The sequence below is a fragment of the Simochromis diagramma genome, unplaced genomic scaffold (genome assembly GCF_900408965.1).
Source record: "Simochromis diagramma unplaced genomic scaffold, fSimDia1.1 OVJJ01000344.1, whole genome shotgun sequence".
Classification (NCBI taxonomy): domain Eukaryota; kingdom Metazoa; phylum Chordata; class Actinopteri; order Cichliformes; family Cichlidae; genus Simochromis; species Simochromis diagramma.
In genome coordinates, this window is record NW_024387375.1 from 7521125 (window position 1) to 7540059 (window position 18935).

Genomic DNA, 18935 nt, shown 5'->3' on the forward strand with positions numbered 1-18935 from the left:
TGTCTGTGAGTGTGTTAGTTCCTGTTTTATTTTTACAGTCTTTTTACAGTGTTTTTCATGTGTTTTGGGTTAGTTCCTCTGTCCTCCCACCTGTTGCCTGTTCCCTCAGTATCCTTTTGGTGTACTTATTGTGTCACTTTCCCCTTGCCCTTTGTTGGGCTCTCTGTGTCCTTTGTTGTAGTTTGTAGTTCTTTAAGAGTTGTAGCAGTTTGGCTTGGATTACTTTCCACTGAGTTTCAGTTCAGCAATAACGCTGTCCTTTATAGTTTAAACTTTCCAGTCTTGGGTTTGGGCCCAACTCCTGCCTGCTACACAGCCAACCGTGACAGGAAGTGTCTTAGTTTTAGAGGCAACAGTATTGGGGTTCCCCTCTTCTTTCCTCCTCTCTTCCCTTTGACACAGTTAAATTCTGCTGTTTAAACAAAATCAAAGCAGTAATATGTAAGGAATCGACTCTAAATGTTTGGGGTGAGAACTCTGTGAAAATTTGCAGGACAGAGCCAAAGCTTTGGCACCACACTCATAGCTTTGAGCTATCCACCCACACCAATTAGGCACTTGTTCTGATAATGTCTCCCCCTCTCATTCCAAAATAAATGAACACTCCTAGCAGCAGCTATCACAACCGTATCAGGTGCAAAATAAGACACGGTTTTTGTGTCTGTATGTTAAATATAACACAATTTGGAGTCAGTTGCATGCTTGCAAATCTCTCTTGCGAATCCCATTTATGTGATTGACTTAAATGTTTTTCTCCCAAAAGTTTAAGCTCTGAAAAGGAAACTCCTACAAGTATGCCTCTGTGACTCCTGCAAGGCCAGCCAAAAAATTACCAATGTCTATGATTTTCATTGCAAAATTGAATGGCGGTGTGGAACAAAAATCCATAAAAGAAAATTATGAACACCTTGAAAGATGCCTTAGCCTGTCGTTTTTTTTAATTAATGCAAAAGAAAATATTCAAATTTCCCTCTCCTCTACCATTCTTGATCCAGTCTTGCAAACGGCAACATTAAAACTCTGAAGCAGCAGTTACTTCTCCCCGCAGAAATACCTTTTTCTGAGGGACTTCAAATTTTTTGATGTATTGAAGAAATGCTGAATGTTCCAGTGTTGTTGGAGACTTACCCGTGCCAGTGTAGCCAGGGTACAATGAATCATACTCCCTGCTGTTTTTCCATGACAACGAATGCTCATAAAAATAAAACATTCTAAAGTGAAAATATTTGCCAGCAGCTACTGACAATTGATGGCTGTTAGTCTGCTTGATTGGGGCATTGGTGTTGGCTCAGCTGACTCAAGTGAAAGAAGAGTGGGCAGGCTACTTTGCGCTGATGAATTGCTTTCAGACTTTGCTCAATCCCTGTCCCACTGGGTTGGAAAAGAGCAGCATCAGTATGCCAGTGGATGAAGTGAAAGACTTGACTGCACACGCAGGAGAATAAACTTATAGCTCAACATGGTAACGCCAAGCCAGCCGTTCAGCTTGTTTTTGTAGTTATTCGCCATCATTTTTCTCATTTGGCATCTGCCACTCCCAGACTCACCTAGCCATGTCCACCTTCATCAATCAGTGCGCTCCTGTGACAGATTCTCCGCTGACTCTATTTTATGCTTTGTGGATTTCCTGTAAGCATGCTGACATGGGCACAGCCTGTCGGTGGAAGCCTTTAGTAAACAACTTCTGTGCATTCATTTCATCTAATGTCATTGTGCTGCACAGCGCTGTTGTTGCTAATGTATTAACGATGAGAGACTGAAAATGTGGTGGTAGCTGCTATTAGTGCTTCATGTCAACATCTGCAGCATGTTGGCCGTCTGCAGTTTCCATGTATCTGTGCCAAAGTTTACAAAATAATAGTTTTTTTATTTTAATTTTCTTTCATCTGTTAGTTTACAAATTCAAGCCTCACACATAGCATCTTTGTTTGTTTTTTTTTATAATATGCTTTTTTGTTTTTGTGTTCAATATAATTTGATTTTGTATATGCATTTGGGAGTGTTTCTGTATAAACCTTAGAAGCATCTTCTGCAGCTCCTAAATCCTTTGTTTTACTGCATCAGCTAGTTGTGTATTTGCACTTAGGTAGCTGTTGTTTTAAAGCAGTGTGGCTCTGCAGTGCTGACTGATGATAAGCTGAAGTGAAGCAGAAACTCAGTAAAGGGACATCATGCAAAGAATAATTTACACATGCACACACAGATTCTATGTACATATTTATCAGTTAACATGAGTGCATAAAACATAAAGGATATGGTAACAGTTTTTTTCACACATACTGTTAACAGTTATTTCATGAGACAGCTGTCGTCACCTTTCCTCTCATATTCACAACAAAAATTGCAGAGTACTGTCTGTCTCACTCTCTCTCATTTTCATTAATATGAGCTTGTTTTTTCAATAACTGCAGGAAATGACTGAACTTATTGAGATTATAGAAAGTTCCACAATACAGTTTTTGAATTTCCAATTGATTTTGCAGCCACATTGGTCACACAGGGGCACCTATGTTTACATTTTTATCAGTGATTTTTACCACTTTGCACATATTGCTTTCAATCTTATAACCTATTAGTTAGGCCTCAGTTCAGACCAGTGAATGATCCTATGTCAACCTCCTGTACGTTTATATGTTTACCTCCTGGTAAAAGATTGCTCAAGGTTGCCAGATGCTGCTGGGTAATGGCTACAAAAAAGGTTGAGGAGGGTGTTGCACCAAAATTTTCTTTGCGATTGATTTTGGTCACTAGCTGTTTGCTATATCCTCATGTTGGTGTTGTTCCCAGACCATCATGAAAATGTTGTTCCAGGTTCAACATTGCAAGTGACCAATCACATTGTTGTGACGTTATTCTTTTGCGCGCCAAGCCATTCGTGCATTTATGAAATTCCAATGTTGCAAGGACAATATCAATTCTGCTTACTGTTTATTAAAGGGTTAGGGTTAGGGTCCGTTGATCGGCGGACAGAGGCGGTTTCTCGCAGCTTAAGTACATTTTTTTGTTTTACGCCGGTTTTTCCCGAAGTCGCAAAAGTATGACGTCACAACATTCTGATTGGTCACTTGCAATGTTGATCCTGGAACAACATTTAGTATGATGATCTGGGAACAACACCAACACGAGGATATCAGATCGTGCTTGCTATGATTGCCCATAGTCAGTATGGAAGAAGCAAAACACAGACTAACTAACCACAGAGTGGGAACTTCAAAAAGAAGAATGTTCAAAGGTCGCCCTGAGAGGTCAATTGGGCAACTTAAGAAAACACCAGCAAATAGAAAAATGCTGCAAAATTTAAAAAAAAAACTTAAAAAAAAAAAAGGTAACAAACATGTTTTTGGGGAGACAATAATGTGATGGAACAGGTGCAGAGGTGATAAGCTAATAGCACTGTCACAGTGGTTTACAGAGTGGACTCAGGCGCGGAGCTCAGAATAAAGACAGTGCGTTTATTTACAGTGAAGCGAAGTTGACAACAGTTCGAATGTGTAATAATGATAGTTAGTGCGTCCTTCTTCCCGTGCTTAGACCGTGCGTGGTAGTGAGTGCCCATCTCTCCTCCAAGTGCTTCCTTGTGCCAGTGAATCCTCCGTCCCAATTCCCGGCTTAGTGCAATACTCCAGCGCTGTCTGTCGCTCCGCCACACCATTAAATAGCCCTGCCCAAGATGGTAGATGATTGGCAGCAGCTGGTGAATTGATTGCAGGTGCGGCAGCTCCGGGCGACGGCACTTCCGGGTCGGAGGTCCTATCCCGTCAGATCCTGACAAGCACACATGTATCTACAGTATTATATGTTATACATCACCACCTACACAACACAAAGGAAAACATCAGCCATGTTATTGTCTCCCCAAAAAATGCTTCAGTTGTATTTTGTGAGATTTTGTTTCTGTTCTACTTCTATTGTGTTTTATTCAACTTCAGGACAACTTCCGCTCTTGTCCAAAAGTAGCAAAAGTTCTGCAGAGAAAAATCACAAATGGTTGACAAGAACTTAAGGTTAGGGCTTCATTTACTATCTCTGTATATTAGTGTTACCACCTTGTGGTTTCTATTTACAACAGAGTTAGAAAATAAAGGCAGTGTTTGTTCCGCATATCAGAGACTCTGTTATAGCCATCCTGTTATCATAATTACTGACTGCATCTCATTGATATTTGCATTTATAGTTATTCCTCTCTGCTGACCACTAGTTGCAACAGAAACTGCATAAACTGCTGTCTAAATGCATTAAGTCAAACTGACAAACTTTTAACAGGCCAGTGGCGTCGGCCTTAGCATTCAGCCTCAGATTAATGAGACTTAACACATCAGTCCACTCGCGCACATTATGATTGGAGTGTGTACTTTATAATTACATTATGTGACACCAGGAAATCAGTTTCTTGTCACCAGGTCTTCCGTGAGCAAGGTTTTCTAATTATGTAAGATAGCACCTCCGCTTCCTTCGGCAGTTCACACCACAGGGCTTGCGGATGAGATTGATTATAGTGTGGAACCAGCAATTCCATTTGCCATGCAGTCAGACAAGCAAACAGATTGGCTTTGGTGTAGTTCACAGTCATGCTGCTCCAAGTGAATAAAGCCCCTATTAGACAAGCATAATGCACACTATTTTCATCTGCTGACATACCCAAGTGCATGAGTGTTTAGGCACACACAGGTACATGCACACAGATTGGCACTCTCAGACATAAACAGGGAATATATGGCACTGAAAAAGGCTGTGATAGCTGTCTAGTTTCTCTGCTAATTAATGTCAAAGAAACCATCAAATTAGCAAGAAATTGTGTTTTTATCATGTTGAAAATACCAAATAAGTGTTGGATTAAAAACTGTTATTTATGTGGATTTGAAAAAAGAAAATTGCAGGAGGACTGAGGCTGCTGTCATGACAGATTTAAAATTAAAGCAAGACGCTTCTCACTGAACTTTCAAACTGAGTGATTTTACTGGAATATGTGTGTATGCATGTGCACATACTACATGGCTGTATGATTATATTAAGCACAATCTATTGACATGACTGACCTTGACCATACTTGCATGTCACAATGAAAACAGAAAAAAAAATCTTTTAAATCACCCTCCTCAGTCCTTTTGGCCTCTCACTGTGAAGAGATGGCAAACTGTGCAAACCCATTAGACTGAAAGGCAGCTGAATGGAGGTGCTGAGAGGGGGCAGTCCTTTGCATTTTCCAATTGGGAGGTCTATGACCTTCCCATTTACTGTTCTGCACTTCTTATATAAGTTGAGCACTTTATTTGAATTACACTCTCTGGTTGAGTTGTGTGATTTCAGTTTTAATGAGACACGGGATACTTAGTTTGGTATTTTATAGCAAGTCATACATAAACCAGTGACTCAAATCTGCTATAATAAAGTAAAAGAAACAAAAAAAAGAATGGTGCTTAAAACTTGAGAGTGCTGGAATCAATGTCCCTCGGAAGATTGTGAATGGCTAGTGTGCTGCTTTTTTATGGTATGTTTCTGAAAAGCATCCAAGTGTACCACCTTAGTTGATTCAGTCATAAAGCCCTATACAAACTGGCATTAATGCATAGCCTGTTTGTGTGTGTTGCTGTGTTTTCAGGGAAAACAAATGCGATCCACCCTGAAAACACATAGGGGTGGGATAAGGTGGATCAGCCATTCAAGCATAATAAAATAAGTAAAACCCTTACAAGGTTTTTCATGGAGAGGTCACTCCCACTCTGTACAGAAAGAGGCCTGTATGCAAAGAATAATCTACAGTCCAAGCCTGAGCAGTCTTTGTGCAGAAATGCTTACACTCTTGCTAGTTTCCAGTAGAGCTGCCACGATTAGTCGACTAGTCACGATTACTGGATGGATGCAAACTGCATTTCGTTGCCCTGTACCTGTGCATGTGCAATGACAATAAAGTTGAATTCTATTCTATTCTATTCTATTCTATTACGTCGACTATCAAAATCGTTGACGACTGATTTAATAGTCGACGCGTCGTTTGAAGCTTTGTAAGATCACAAAAGACGCAGGAATAAGTAGTAGGATTTAAGAGTGTAATAACGGACGTCAGATGGATAAGCGGAAGCGAATGGATGGATGAATAAACGTCAACTGATTATCAGAAGTGTGAGATGCTCGAGAATATACTCCGGTGTCCTGTTATATTTTAGATAGCAAGGAGCAGACGGCTGAGTTTATTGAACTTCACCTAAACAATCTGCAAATTTCATTAAAATTTAATAAAATATCATCTTGTCTTTATTTTTAGTAAACATATACCTTAAACACTTAAAGCTGTAAGCTAATGATAGTTATATAAGAGCAGATGCTGCTGGTGCAATAAGCTGGACGTTTTACGTCCAATGGATGCATGATCTGGTTAGTCGACTAATCGCAAAAATAATCGGTGACTAGTCGACTATCAAAATAATTGTTTGTGGCAGCCCTAGTTTCCAGATATAAAAGAACAAAATAACTTAAATGATCCTGACTGGATATAAACACTTAAACATTTGACACAGAATTGAGTTTATTTCCATCGTACGTTACACAGGGTCAGTTTACAACAAATGTTGTCTATCTTTAATATTAGCAAGACAACTCCAACAGTCATCAAATCCCCTATGGTCAAACGCTTGAAGTGAAGAACTTCATCATAACAACTAGCGACCTCCACAAGGGCCAGGCTCAGGCAGGAGGGTCCATCTGCCACAACCAGTTTGGGGATGAGGCGAAACAGAAGAGAAAAGGAAAGCACTGAGAGATCACAAGTAACAGCCATGTGAACAATGATTTAGAGAGCCACTTTTTCCCCTGAATAACTCAAGCATATGCTATTTGATGTAAGTTGAAGTATATAAATATGAAATGAATGGATGTGCAGCCGACAAATCTGCAGCAGCTGCGTGATGCTGTCATCTCAATATGGACCAAAATCTCTGAGGAGTGATTCCAGGACCTTGCTGAATCTATTACATGAGGAATTAACACTTCTAAAGTAAACAAAAGCTCTGTACAAGCAAGGTGTGCCTAACAAAGTGTCTGGTGACTACTGCCAAAAGAAAAAGCCTGAAGGACCCCAAATATAAACAGGACCAGTATGTACTTTCATGCTTTCACTTTCTATTGTGTAGCTCCATCAGTTTTGTGACCTGCTGAGCCTAAAAGAATTACTTTGTCATTACTAACACAGTTTGTTTCTATGAAATGCTGTAGACACAGCATTAATTATTTGCCCTAAAGGTGATTTTTCTATCTCATTTAGCAGAGGGTATCTGCCCTACATAATAATAACTGCTGAGAACACATATGTGGAATGGTTGCCAATATGAAAATAGATTATGATGTTCTTATCCTTGTTTCCATTTGAATAAAAGTCATGTTAAATCACTGTAGAGTATCTGGACTCTTTAAAACCCTATTATTTGATCAAAGGCCAAGTCACACTGAACCCCCCCCCCCGCCCCACGCATCCCTCCGATAATAGATTCTCTTCCAATCAAAGTTGGCGAGCACTTTACCATTAATTGCCTCATATAGAAGGAGAAGCCCTAGTTTATTTGATCTGTATTTAGCACTCGCCCTGATGGAAAGGGAGATGCACCCATTGAGTTAATAGAGAAGCAAGCAGATCCTTCAATTAGATAATGAATTTTTTACCCTTGACTGCCACTTTCCAGTAACACATTGAGCTTCTGTATGATTACGTCATTAAAGGTGTTGTTCCAAAGCCAAGAAACTGCTGCAAGTAAACTTCTGAACGTGTAAACATTTCTACTTTGCTTCGAATCACATTTGCAGGATAGATAAATCCAGCCTCTAAAAGCAGGACTCATAAGGACACAAGGTTTAATGACAACAGTGACATTATAACAGAGAGACGTGGGTCGAAAAGAATCCAGACAGGAAATATATTCTGTAAAGATGGTGCTTGTATCACCCTTAGCTGTTTTCCTAGGGTACTGTACTCTTAACAGTGTTCTTAAGGTCTTATCATTGTGTAATTTTTCACGTGTAGAAATAGAAATAGGAGGGGGAAATGCTCCTATACCTTATTCTGGGATAAAGAGGACAAAGATTTGATTCGAACACCAAAGTTAAAGTGATTCATTCAAATAAGAAGTGAGATGGCCACCAAGGGGTGTGACCAAGGTGGCTGCTGGGTAGCAAGACTCACTTCTACAATATTGCCTTGCTTCATTCAATCTGTCTTTTAGTTTGTTTATATGACTTATAAGATTAGCAGAGTTTATGTAGTTCAAGCAAATTAGTTTCTCCGTTGATGTTGACGGTGTAACAATTAAAATCAGCGTGACAAGTTAATTAAGGGATGACATCTGAGGGGTGTTTAAAAAACAAAAAAAACCCTCACTGGATCATAGCCTGCTGCTGTGTACTGCAGAGGAATTTTTTTGTTTGTTGTTGCCTATTTTTCACTGAAGCTCTCTTTCACAGTCCAGATGCCACCATGCCTCAGCATACCTTCTGGCAACTCATTGATTGGTTTCAATGGATCAAACTCCAGCCCGTGTTTTCGCTGCGTGAAAACAGCCCTGCTTGTTTGCCAGCTGTCATGTATTGACCACGGTAAAATGTCAATTCCTCCGGGACCAGAACCTGCCAGAATTACTGATTTTACTTACTTCTGCGGGTAGCTTTCATTGTGCATTACAGCATTTAACTAAAATACTAATATTGTATTGGCATTTATATTTTTTCTTGCAGCTTTGAGGTGATATTTCTTTCTTGTTTTTTTCTTAAATGAGAAAAGTGCCCACTAAAGAAACAACAATCAGTGTGGCTTTTTACACACACGCACAGATCTGCAAATTAAACTGGGGAAATATACAGTTATTGAGATGCTGACACAGATAGCAAACAATAATTGAACGTATGTAAAATCAATGTTATACTCTCAACCTAAATGTCATTGAATCATCATTGAATTCTGATATTGGTTCTTGATCATTTTTGCACCCTCAGTTAATACTGAAACAATGTGGACGTCACTACTAAAGATCAAGAGGACATAAGTGTTGTTTCAACTGATGTAAAAAAAAATACTTCCACTACTTCAGAATAATGAAATTTAATTATCTAAATTTACTTATCTTATAATAAATGGTGTAATGATGTTGAGTGAAACATTTTTGAGTGTACTATTAAACTCTAACATCAGTTAAGTTTATTTAATTTATTAAATCAAGATTAGTTTACAATAATTTTTGATGAATTCACTCCTACTGAATGATGTCCTGCCTCCACCTGGTGGGAATGCTAACTGTGAACTGCCTGAAGGTAAAAAGAGTCACAGACTGTCACTGCCTCCACTTGCTGAGTGACTCCATGTACAAAAAGAAAACAAAACCAAAAACGGAAAATAGGATATGAAAAAAAAAAAATAAGGAAAAAGCAGACTTTGTTCAGAGGTTTTCATATATATATCTCTCTTTCTAGAATTCATCCTAGCTAACATAATCTGCATAAGTTGTCAGTTACGTTAGCAAGCTAACTTCGGTTATTGACATTTTGAAGTGCCTAATAATGACCATGGTGACAGTTAAACATCTGCAATATGTGTCACTGTACTCAGTGTTTGACGAAGTATGAAATATAATTGGTTAAAATACATTTGGCACCTTTAAAATATTAAAAAATAAATAAATGCTTACCTGATGCAGAGGAGATCTCTGGGGTGCAGTGATGTCGACTAATACAGGATTGTCTCCTGTATCATAGATTTTTAAATATCATCTTAATAGTGGACAGATGGGATGCAATACTTTAATTTCCCAGTCAACTATACTTACTTAGCTATCATGATTTTTCATCTATAAATAAATCGTATTTTAATATAAATTCCTGGTCAACCATAGATCAGTGACCAATGGTGGTCAGACGGGATGTACCACATTGCGAGGGGTGTGATGGAACAGTTCAGTTGATAATAGGTTTTCAATTTCCCAGTCATCTCTGAATCTATAACTTTTCACTTGGTCAACTATAACTAGATCATCAATTATAAACAACGACAATTATAAGCTATATAGTTTATGTCTTGCATATTTCCACAACTGTATCCATAATCACATATATGCTACCGTTGTATATAGTGTATATCTATATCTTACTTTTTTTCATTGGTTGCACTTATTTGTATTTTTGTATTTCCTTCTGATATCTGTACCTACGCTGAGGTAATGCAAAAATTTCCCCGTCGTGGGATCAATAAAGTCTTGTCTTATCGTATCTTAGAAAAACATAATCAACCTAATCAAACTGAATCAATGTTATTCCAATGTCATTACTATTACACTGACAAGTTTCATCAGTATTTCAACATTGATTCAAAATTTATTTAACATGGCCGGATGAAGCAATTACTGCGCAGTTAGTGAGTCCGTATAATCAAGGGTTTTTTTTAGAATGAATCCTGCTGTTCATACTTTATTCTACACTCCAAAAACCAAGTCTTTGCCCTCATAAACAGGAAGAAATCATTTTGAGTAAAATCTAGCTGAAATATATAAAATCAAAGGTTTATTTGTTTAATAACTAATGAATTATTAAGAAAATATGCTTAGTATAAGCTGAATGCATACCAATCAATTAAATGTTTTAAATGTTTTACACTTATGGAAAAAAATTAACTGGAAAATGCAATTAAATTACTTAAAGTCGACAGTGTCCTGCCACAATCATACACTGCTTGTTTGTTTGTTTTAGTTTTGTTATCCTTCATCACATCTTTAATATGTTCTGTCAACATGCATGTTGAGTTTTTGGTTTTTTTGTCATTTATTATGACCCCCATATTCCATAATAGCCTGCATACTGTATCTGAGAGGAAACTGGCCTCCTGTTTTCTGGCTTTAGAAGAGCCCGTGACAGGAGACTAACCGGTCAAATATTGTTTCAAGCCAGTTTCAATTGAGTAGTATCCACACAGGAAGCAAGGCATGCTGCCGGTTTAAGCAAAAGTGTTTCACCTGGAAGAGCAAGCACTAAATCCAATGTGACGATAAAAGTCAGCACCGATACATTTTTAGCTGTATAAAGACTGTGCTTGTGTGATGGGGGGTGTTAGGACAGAGAGGAGAGAGCTAATGTAAGATTTTTGGAACAGAGTCATTTTTTCTCCACACAATTAAATCCAGGAAAAGTTCTCTATACTTCCATCCAGCCATCCATTTTCGTCTGCTTATCCAATTCAGGGTTGGAACTTATCCCAGCAAAAGTTGGTATACACCATGGACAGGTTTCCAGTGTACTGCTGGGCTAAAGCAAAGAGACAGACAGCCTTTCCCACGCACGCTTTAGAATTTCCAGTTAACCTAACCCGTTCATATCTTTGGAGCTGGTAAGAACCCACACAAGCGCAAGAACATGCAAACACAGCCCCAGCTGTCTGGTTGATTCGAACCCAAGACCTGTGAGCTGCACCATCATACCGCTCTTGAAGGCATCTTATTCTTGATTTTACAATGGTGTCTAAATAATATGATATTAAGCTGGAAATAATCAAGAAATAGTCTATTGGGTCCATGAAGAAGCAAACATGTCCTTTGTTCACAGCTTTAAAAGCCAGAGGTGAGTGCAACCTCAGATGACCTTCCACAGCTACTCTCTGCTTGTTCACAGAGCATTCAGTGGGCTGTAGATATTGACTTGCTGTGACTTGGCGCTGTGATGGTATCAGATGAGTGGGTATGTCTCATCTTTGCGAGTCAGAGTTAGCTGATGTTTATTCAGCTGTGTGATCCGTAGGGAAAAGGTCACTTCAAACATGTTTCAGCTTTGCATGCACGTCTGATCATTTAATTCTGATAAGATGAGACACGCAACCCACGGTTTTCCTCTATATTGGACAGCCTACAGCACATTTCCCTTTCAGCCATGTTGTACTTAATTGTATTTTTTTTGTGCCTTATTAATTTCACACTTTTCCGGGTTGGTTGCTTTTATCTCCTGCCTGCGCTTTAACTGCAGATGTAATCGATTTAACTTAAGAACCTTTGTGCTAGCCCAGTGTAATTACAGTAATTACAAAGCCTGCTTTCAGACATCTGCTGCACACTTTATTAGGTTTTACTTTCCTGACTGTAGACTTTTGAAGGTGTCTTGCATTTTATATAAATATTTGTTGATGTAATTGAGTCGAAAGCTGATTAAGTTGTCAATATATATTTTCAAAATTGTTGCAGTTATGTAATGAATAGGCACTTGACTGATTGTTGATATATTGCTGACTTGTCAGGGTTCTAACGAGCATTGATCCAGCATAGAGTCAGTGGATCAAGCCACACAATTTTACGAAAAAAGCCCATTAATGGTTGGACTGATAATCAGAAATAAGAGACACCCTGGGGCGCCTCTGTCAGTGCGCCCCAGGGTGGCTGTGGCTACAATGTAGCTTGCCATCGCCAGTGTGTGAATGTGTGTGTGAATGGGTGTATGACAGGTTGTGTAAAGCGCTTTGGGGTCCTTAGGGACTAGAAAAGCGCTATACAAATACAGGCCATTTACCATTTACCATAGAATGAGAAGCCGTGTGCAATTCTGTTTCTCTCCTTTCTGACAACACAGTAAACAGATGATGTTTGCTGCGCCTGCATAATTGCTCATCATGACAGTGTGACACCTGTGCCGTTAAAGGTCACGGAGTAAGTCCATAATGTTGTTCCCAAAAAGAAAATAATCGGAGCATGCACACAAATGTGCCACTCCTTAGTTATGATGTGTTGTGCAATGATTTATAATAACCATCTGCAGCCTTATTGTGGTGGAATTACATTATTTTTTCTGCATAAAAATGAGAACAAAGCATCATCTATATCCAATCCCTTTATAATTGGCTTAGCTAAGCCATATACAAGACAGGAATCAGTTCCTCTGATTATAATGCGACTACACTGCAACAAATATTGCATAGAGAATGCACATAAATCATTTTGGAGAACAACATGCTGTCTTGTCATTCTTTAGTGTTCTTGTGACAAACTGATTTAATTTTGTAGACCTACACGGTGTACGTAGCGTCTTTGGAAAGCTGCTGCAGTGACTGGTGTTCTAAGTGTCTGGCATGCCTTTACAGACGCTGATTTTCATTCTTGTGCAGCATGATAGAGGATGTTGTGACTTTTAGGTTTTGTGCTGCCCTTTAAAATGCCTTTGAATAGGTGAAAGAATTTAAAGCTTTTAAGATTTCAGGGTTTTACCATACAGATCCATTATTTACATTATGTAGCACTTCACCTTTTTGGAAATATTAAATACCCCGCCCCTACTCTACAAGCTGCTTGGAAAAGTGTATGGAGTTATTAAGGATAATGCTGTGCCATTGGAGGTACTCAAGAATAATGGAGAAAGGTGTTCACGAAAAGTCAAATAAGCACTGGTCCTAATAAGCCTGTGCGCCGCCTTGGGAGCTGCTTTCTGTAGACTAGACTTTTTATTGAAGAAAGGGGAAAAAGTGTCTTTTTAAATTCCTCAACTCAATGGCAAAAAGGCCACCTTCACTCTCCTTCATTTGGGAAATATTTCACTTACCAGTGAGAATAAATGTGTTTTATTTTGGGGGATTTTCTCTCAGTCTCACAACACAATGGCCTTTTCCATTTTCCTCAGCTGCCATCCTTGATGACCCTATGGAGTGCAGCAGAGGAGAGCGTCTGGCTATCACGCTGGCCAAAGACAGCATCAACAGGAGCAGTAACCGCTCCATCACTGGCAAGCTGGAGGTGGACATCTTTGAACTGCTGAGAGACAGCGAATATGAGATGGGGGAAACAAGTAAGTAGCACAGGAAAGAAAAGCAAGTGATTGTGTGAGTTTGTTGGCTAACGTGTTTATTCATTCAGAGAAAAAGAGCCTCTCTTGCTCTTTCTGCAAGTAGTTGCTCATAACATATTTTAATAGATGTTCTATTTTTTTATATGGTTGCTCGCTTTTTTAGAGATGACCTTGAAAAGTTTTTCCGATTGTGATGTCACCGCGGGCCCATCACCATTTATACTCCCTGTACTCCTGCATTCTAGTCCTGAACAACAGGCTCAGAAAATAAACCTCCACCATCAACGCTGTGATACAAGCATCAGTTGAAAAAGGAATCAACAAATTCACTGAGATTTAATTATTTTTTTTCTCCAGAAAGTCTCATCTTTTCAAGCTGTTCCAAGATCTCTTTCTTAAAGATCTTGGGATTTCTGAGAAGTGGCAATAAAGATTGCCACAATCATACATTTATGTCTGCGCATCGGCCATTAGCCCCAAGTTATAAAAATGGAAATGTGCACGAAAAGACAGAACACGTCACGTTTGGCCTAAACCACCAGGTGCAGTGGACATTCTAATCCAGGTGTTGTTGAGCTTTTATTAAGTAGACCAGACCATCATGGGATTCCCACTAATTTGTTACCTAGATGTGACAAATGCATCACTGAGAGTGACTGTATTAACACAAGCCAGAGTAGCTATTTGCTATCAGCGGTATCAGCATTTACCCACAGCATTTTTGTACTGTCTGGTGACTTGTTGCATCACACCTCAATGTTTATTGGTTTGTTTGTTTTTAAATTTTTAATTAAAACACCCCAAATCAATACAGCGCAGTGTGTCTCTGCAAAAAGTGCAGCCATTGATTTTCAATATGACACATTCCTACTTTCCCAAATGCAAGAGCTTCAGTGGTGCCTGCCTAATACATGGAAACAGCACTTTAGTTACCACAACCACAACAATCTGTTTTACTTTCTCTGCCCGGGCTAAGACAAACCTCACAGTGTGATTCCTTTAGTGTGCTTGCGTGCGTGCATGTGTCCCCGTGTGTTTGTGTTTGTGCGTGTGGGTATATGTAAAGCAAAGTGTGTAGCTGTGCACAAGCTGGATTTTGTGTATACTGTGCAAATGTTTAGTGTGTGAAAGTGTGAGTGTGTAATTAGAGCCAGGATTTGGATTAGGAACGGATCAGCGGCCACGGATAGATGAAAATATCACAGAGTGAGAATTACCTAGGAAGAAAAGTCAGATCCCACCATCAATGAGTCCTTTCCTGGCTGTTCAGTATGGACATAGACTGATTGCTGCATAACATCCACATACTGTAAGATTCTATCATGCACAGATTTTCTGTTCTATATAATAATGTGCAACATCTATATGACAACCTTTATTCTTGAACACATCCTGAATTTACTCTCTTTAAGTAGTCTTCAGGAAAGATCTCTAGGTTTCTTGAAGTCATTCAAAGCTCTTCTTTAAATGTTGAGGCCTTTTATTCTGTTCTCTGTCAAGATGACCCCACACTGCTTCAATAAAGTTAAGGTTGAGCCTCTATGGAGGCCAATCCATGAATGATAGTGTTTCATTGTTTGGGATCATTGTCATGCTGAAAAAGGTGGCATTGATTTGTGAATTCAAATCTGAAGGTATTTTTCCGCTATCATGATTTTATCAATTTTAACATGATCCCCAACACCACTGGCCGAAATGCAGCTCTTTACCATGACAGAGCCTCCATCATGTTTTACAGCCACCTCCAACAGGTTTTCTGGGGGAACACCGAGGCGCTCCCGGGCCAGCCAAGAGATATAATCTCTCCAGCGTGTCCTGGGTCTGCCCCAGGGCCTCCTCCCAGGGGGACATTCTCAGAACACCTCACCTAGAGGCGCCTAGGAGGCATCCTTGTCAGATGCCTGAACCACCTTAACTGGCTCCTGTGGAGGAGCAGCGGCTCTACTCTGACCCCATCCCAGGTGGCTGAACTCCTCACCCTATCTCTCAGGGAGAGGCCAGCCACCCATCAGAGAAAGCTCATTTCTGCTACTTGTATCCGCAGTCTCGTTCTTTCGGTAACTACCTAAAGTTCGTGTAGGGACGTGGGGTGGGGAAATAGTAAACCAGTAAATCAAGAGCTTTGCTTTTACGCACCGCTCTTTCGTCACCATGATGGACTGATACAGCGTCCGCATCGCTGCAGCACCAATCCATTAGTCGATCTCCCGCTCCCAACTTCCCTCACTTGTGAACAAGACTGCGAGATATTTAAACTCTTCCACTTGGGGCAATATTTCTTAGCTGACCCGGAGTGCGTATTACACCCTTTTCTGGCTGAGGGCCATGGCCTCAGACTCGGAGGTGCTGATTCTCATTCCCGCCGCTTCACACTCAGCTGTATACCGCTCCAGTGTGAGCTGAAGGCCATCACCCGATAAACCAAAAATTTCAGCCGAAGAGCCCTATCTCCTGAGTCTTAACTGGATTTTTTTCCTATTTCTTAAGGACATGAGTTTACAGGGTTATACTACCTTGTATTGATTAGTGAAAAACTATGTTAAATAGTGATAATGGCCTAAAGATGATCTTATGAGCCACAAAGGAACTCGAGGGACATGCATAATTATGGAAATCTTGTGAACAAGTATTTCTGGAGATGTATATTATAGATGTTTATGTAAATAGTTATTATCAAGGAGAAAAAGAATGCTTGTGTTTATGGCAGTTATAAGGTTTTTTCAATTTTTTCACCTTCACCCTCAGAAAAAAAGAGTGTGGCACATTCCTCCTTGTTGAATAAGAGTAGTCCCACTGGCTTTGAGGCTTGTGAAGATGAAAATCTTCATAGCAGAGGTCCCCAGTGTCATCGACTGAGTCAGACTGCCATCAGAAAGGGGCTGTGCTGAGTTTGACTTCTTGTGACCAAATAAAGCAGGGGTGGGTAATTAATTTCCCCCAAAGGCCACATGACAAACTGGGGCCGTTGTATAAATAAAATGAATACCAAGCAGAACCGAGTGCAGCTTCATATTAATTTGATCACTTAATAATCTTTTTGTTGCGGTCCTTCACAACAGTCCAAGTTTCTCATGAGGCCTTTGAGGAAAATTAATTGTGGTAATGAATGTGGAAAGGAACAGACTGTGGTAGTCAGTGACTACCTGAACTCCAGCGCTGTACTTTCATTGGACTTTGTCTGCGCCTACATTTTCAATTATGGCTTGTTGTAGCATCTTGTTGGTTTTTTTGACTCCCTGAATGTGGGATACTCAGATCCTCTAGCTGATCCCATGTACCCCACACTGCCAGTATTTACTCACCTATCCAAATCATTGGCGTTGCATTCAGGTGTTCCAGTCACGTCTATGGCCACAGGTGTATAAAATCAAGCACCAAGGCATGCAGACTGCTTCTATATTTGTGAGAGAACGAGTCGCTCCCAGCAGCTCAGTGAATCCCAAGCATGGTACCGTAATAGGATGTCACTTGTGCAACAAGTCCAGTCAGAAATTTCCTGACTACTAAACATTCCACAGTCAGCTGTTAGTGGTATTATAACAAAGTGGAAGTGACTGCAAACAACCGCAACTCTGCCATTAAAGGGTAGGCAATGTAAAATCACAGAGCGGCAGATGCTGAGGCGCATAGTGTTCTTAGCTCGAGAACAGTGTGTAAATTGATTTTTCAGGAGTTGTGCTCGGCCCTTATTTCCAGTGAAAGGAACTCTTAACGCTTCAGTATATTGAGACATTTTGGACAATTTCATGCCCCCAACTTTGCAAGAACAGGTTGGGGATGACCCCTTCCTGTTTCAACATGACTGCACACCAGTGTATGACTCAAGACCCATAAAGACATGGATGAGTGAGTTTGGTGTGGAAGAACGTGAGTGGCCTGCACAGAGTTCTGACCTCAACCTGGCAGAACGCCTTTGGGATGAATTAGAGAGTAGACTGCAAGCCAGGCCTTCTCATCCAACACCATTCTTTGACATCACAGACACTCTTCTGTAAGAATGGTCATAAATTCCCATAAACACACTCCTAAACCTCGTGATTAAGAATGAGATGTCGCTCAGGTCTATATGCATGTGAAGGCAGACGAGCGAATACTAGTGGCAATATATTGTACCTCATTAGTTATCCATCAACTTTTAATAGCAGTAAAAGCACAACTGAAGAGTAGTGTGCTAATTCTGCTGCGTGATAGCCTATAAATGCTGTTTGATTTGGGCCATGAGTAACATTTTGGGTTTGTTTTTTTTAAAGCAGATTTCACTCTATTGACTTTTTCATCCAGAGCTACATCCATTTTTAGGAATTAACCTATGTAAAGTGCTTTTACATATACTTACATAAACCTATATAATTGTTTAGTTTAAGCAATGTTTTTGGATCCTTCTAATTTAGACCTAATATAGTAAAAGAACTGAATCCCACACAGTGTTTTTTTTTCCAAAAAAAAGGAGTGTAACTGTCCAAATACTTTCAATATGGCTCACATATTTACACACAGAAAAAGCTCGCCGTGCACAAAGAGAGCAAATGAAAGTGTCACCGGGGCCGGGAGCATTCTGGCTTGCAGTCAAATCATTCAGCTTTATAATTCAGTGAAGCCATTACAGACAGGTGCAAACAAAAGTGTGGGCGTGGATGCGTTAGTGTGTGCATGTGCACTGTATACATGTGTGTTGTTTTTTTTTCATGTAAGATGCCAGTGTATTCATGTCTTACAAGCCCCATGGGTGACTAGCGGATTACTTATTAATCATTCGATTCACTGCCTCTCGATGCACCGCACGGGCCTGGAAATGTTTCCCCTTTGCCTATTTTACACTGGTGGCTGGTTAATGCTCAGCAATTCCCCAATAACAGCCACCAAATTACCAACACACACACTCACACACTTGGTGCACACATGCTCAAACAATAATAGTGCTTCAGTATGTGTGTCTTCTTTACACCCTGGACTGCAGTGTGTTAATTACAAGCCAGGGATTATAAACACATAAGAAACGGCATTCTTTCCCAGTATGGGAGATTAAAGCATATGGCCCATGCACATGGCAAAGGAAAGAAAGTCACTTTTACTGAAATGTTTCTGTTTACAGATATGTTTTAAAGCCCAAAGGTACCGCTGTTAAATCAATCCTTGTAAATGTTGTATTT

The 18935-nt window shown here is 39.8% G+C and overlaps 1 protein-coding gene across 4 annotated transcripts in view; it reads left to right on the forward strand.

Moving 5' to 3' along the window:
- grik4 (glutamate receptor, ionotropic, kainate 4) overlaps positions 1 to 18935 on the forward strand; it is a 330883-nt gene that overhangs the window by 181330 nt on the left and 130618 nt on the right. For 3 of the 4 annotated variants that reach the window (XM_040008873.1, XM_040008871.1, XM_040008872.1), the window contains exon 4: positions 13621 to 13785. In XM_040008873.1, the coding sequence (XP_039864807.1) occupies positions 13621 to 13785 (165 nt within the window). Of the gene's footprint in view, positions 1 to 13161; positions 13173 to 13620; positions 13786 to 18935 lie in introns of those variants that run through there. The other variant, XM_040008874.1, reaches the window with a different exon arrangement.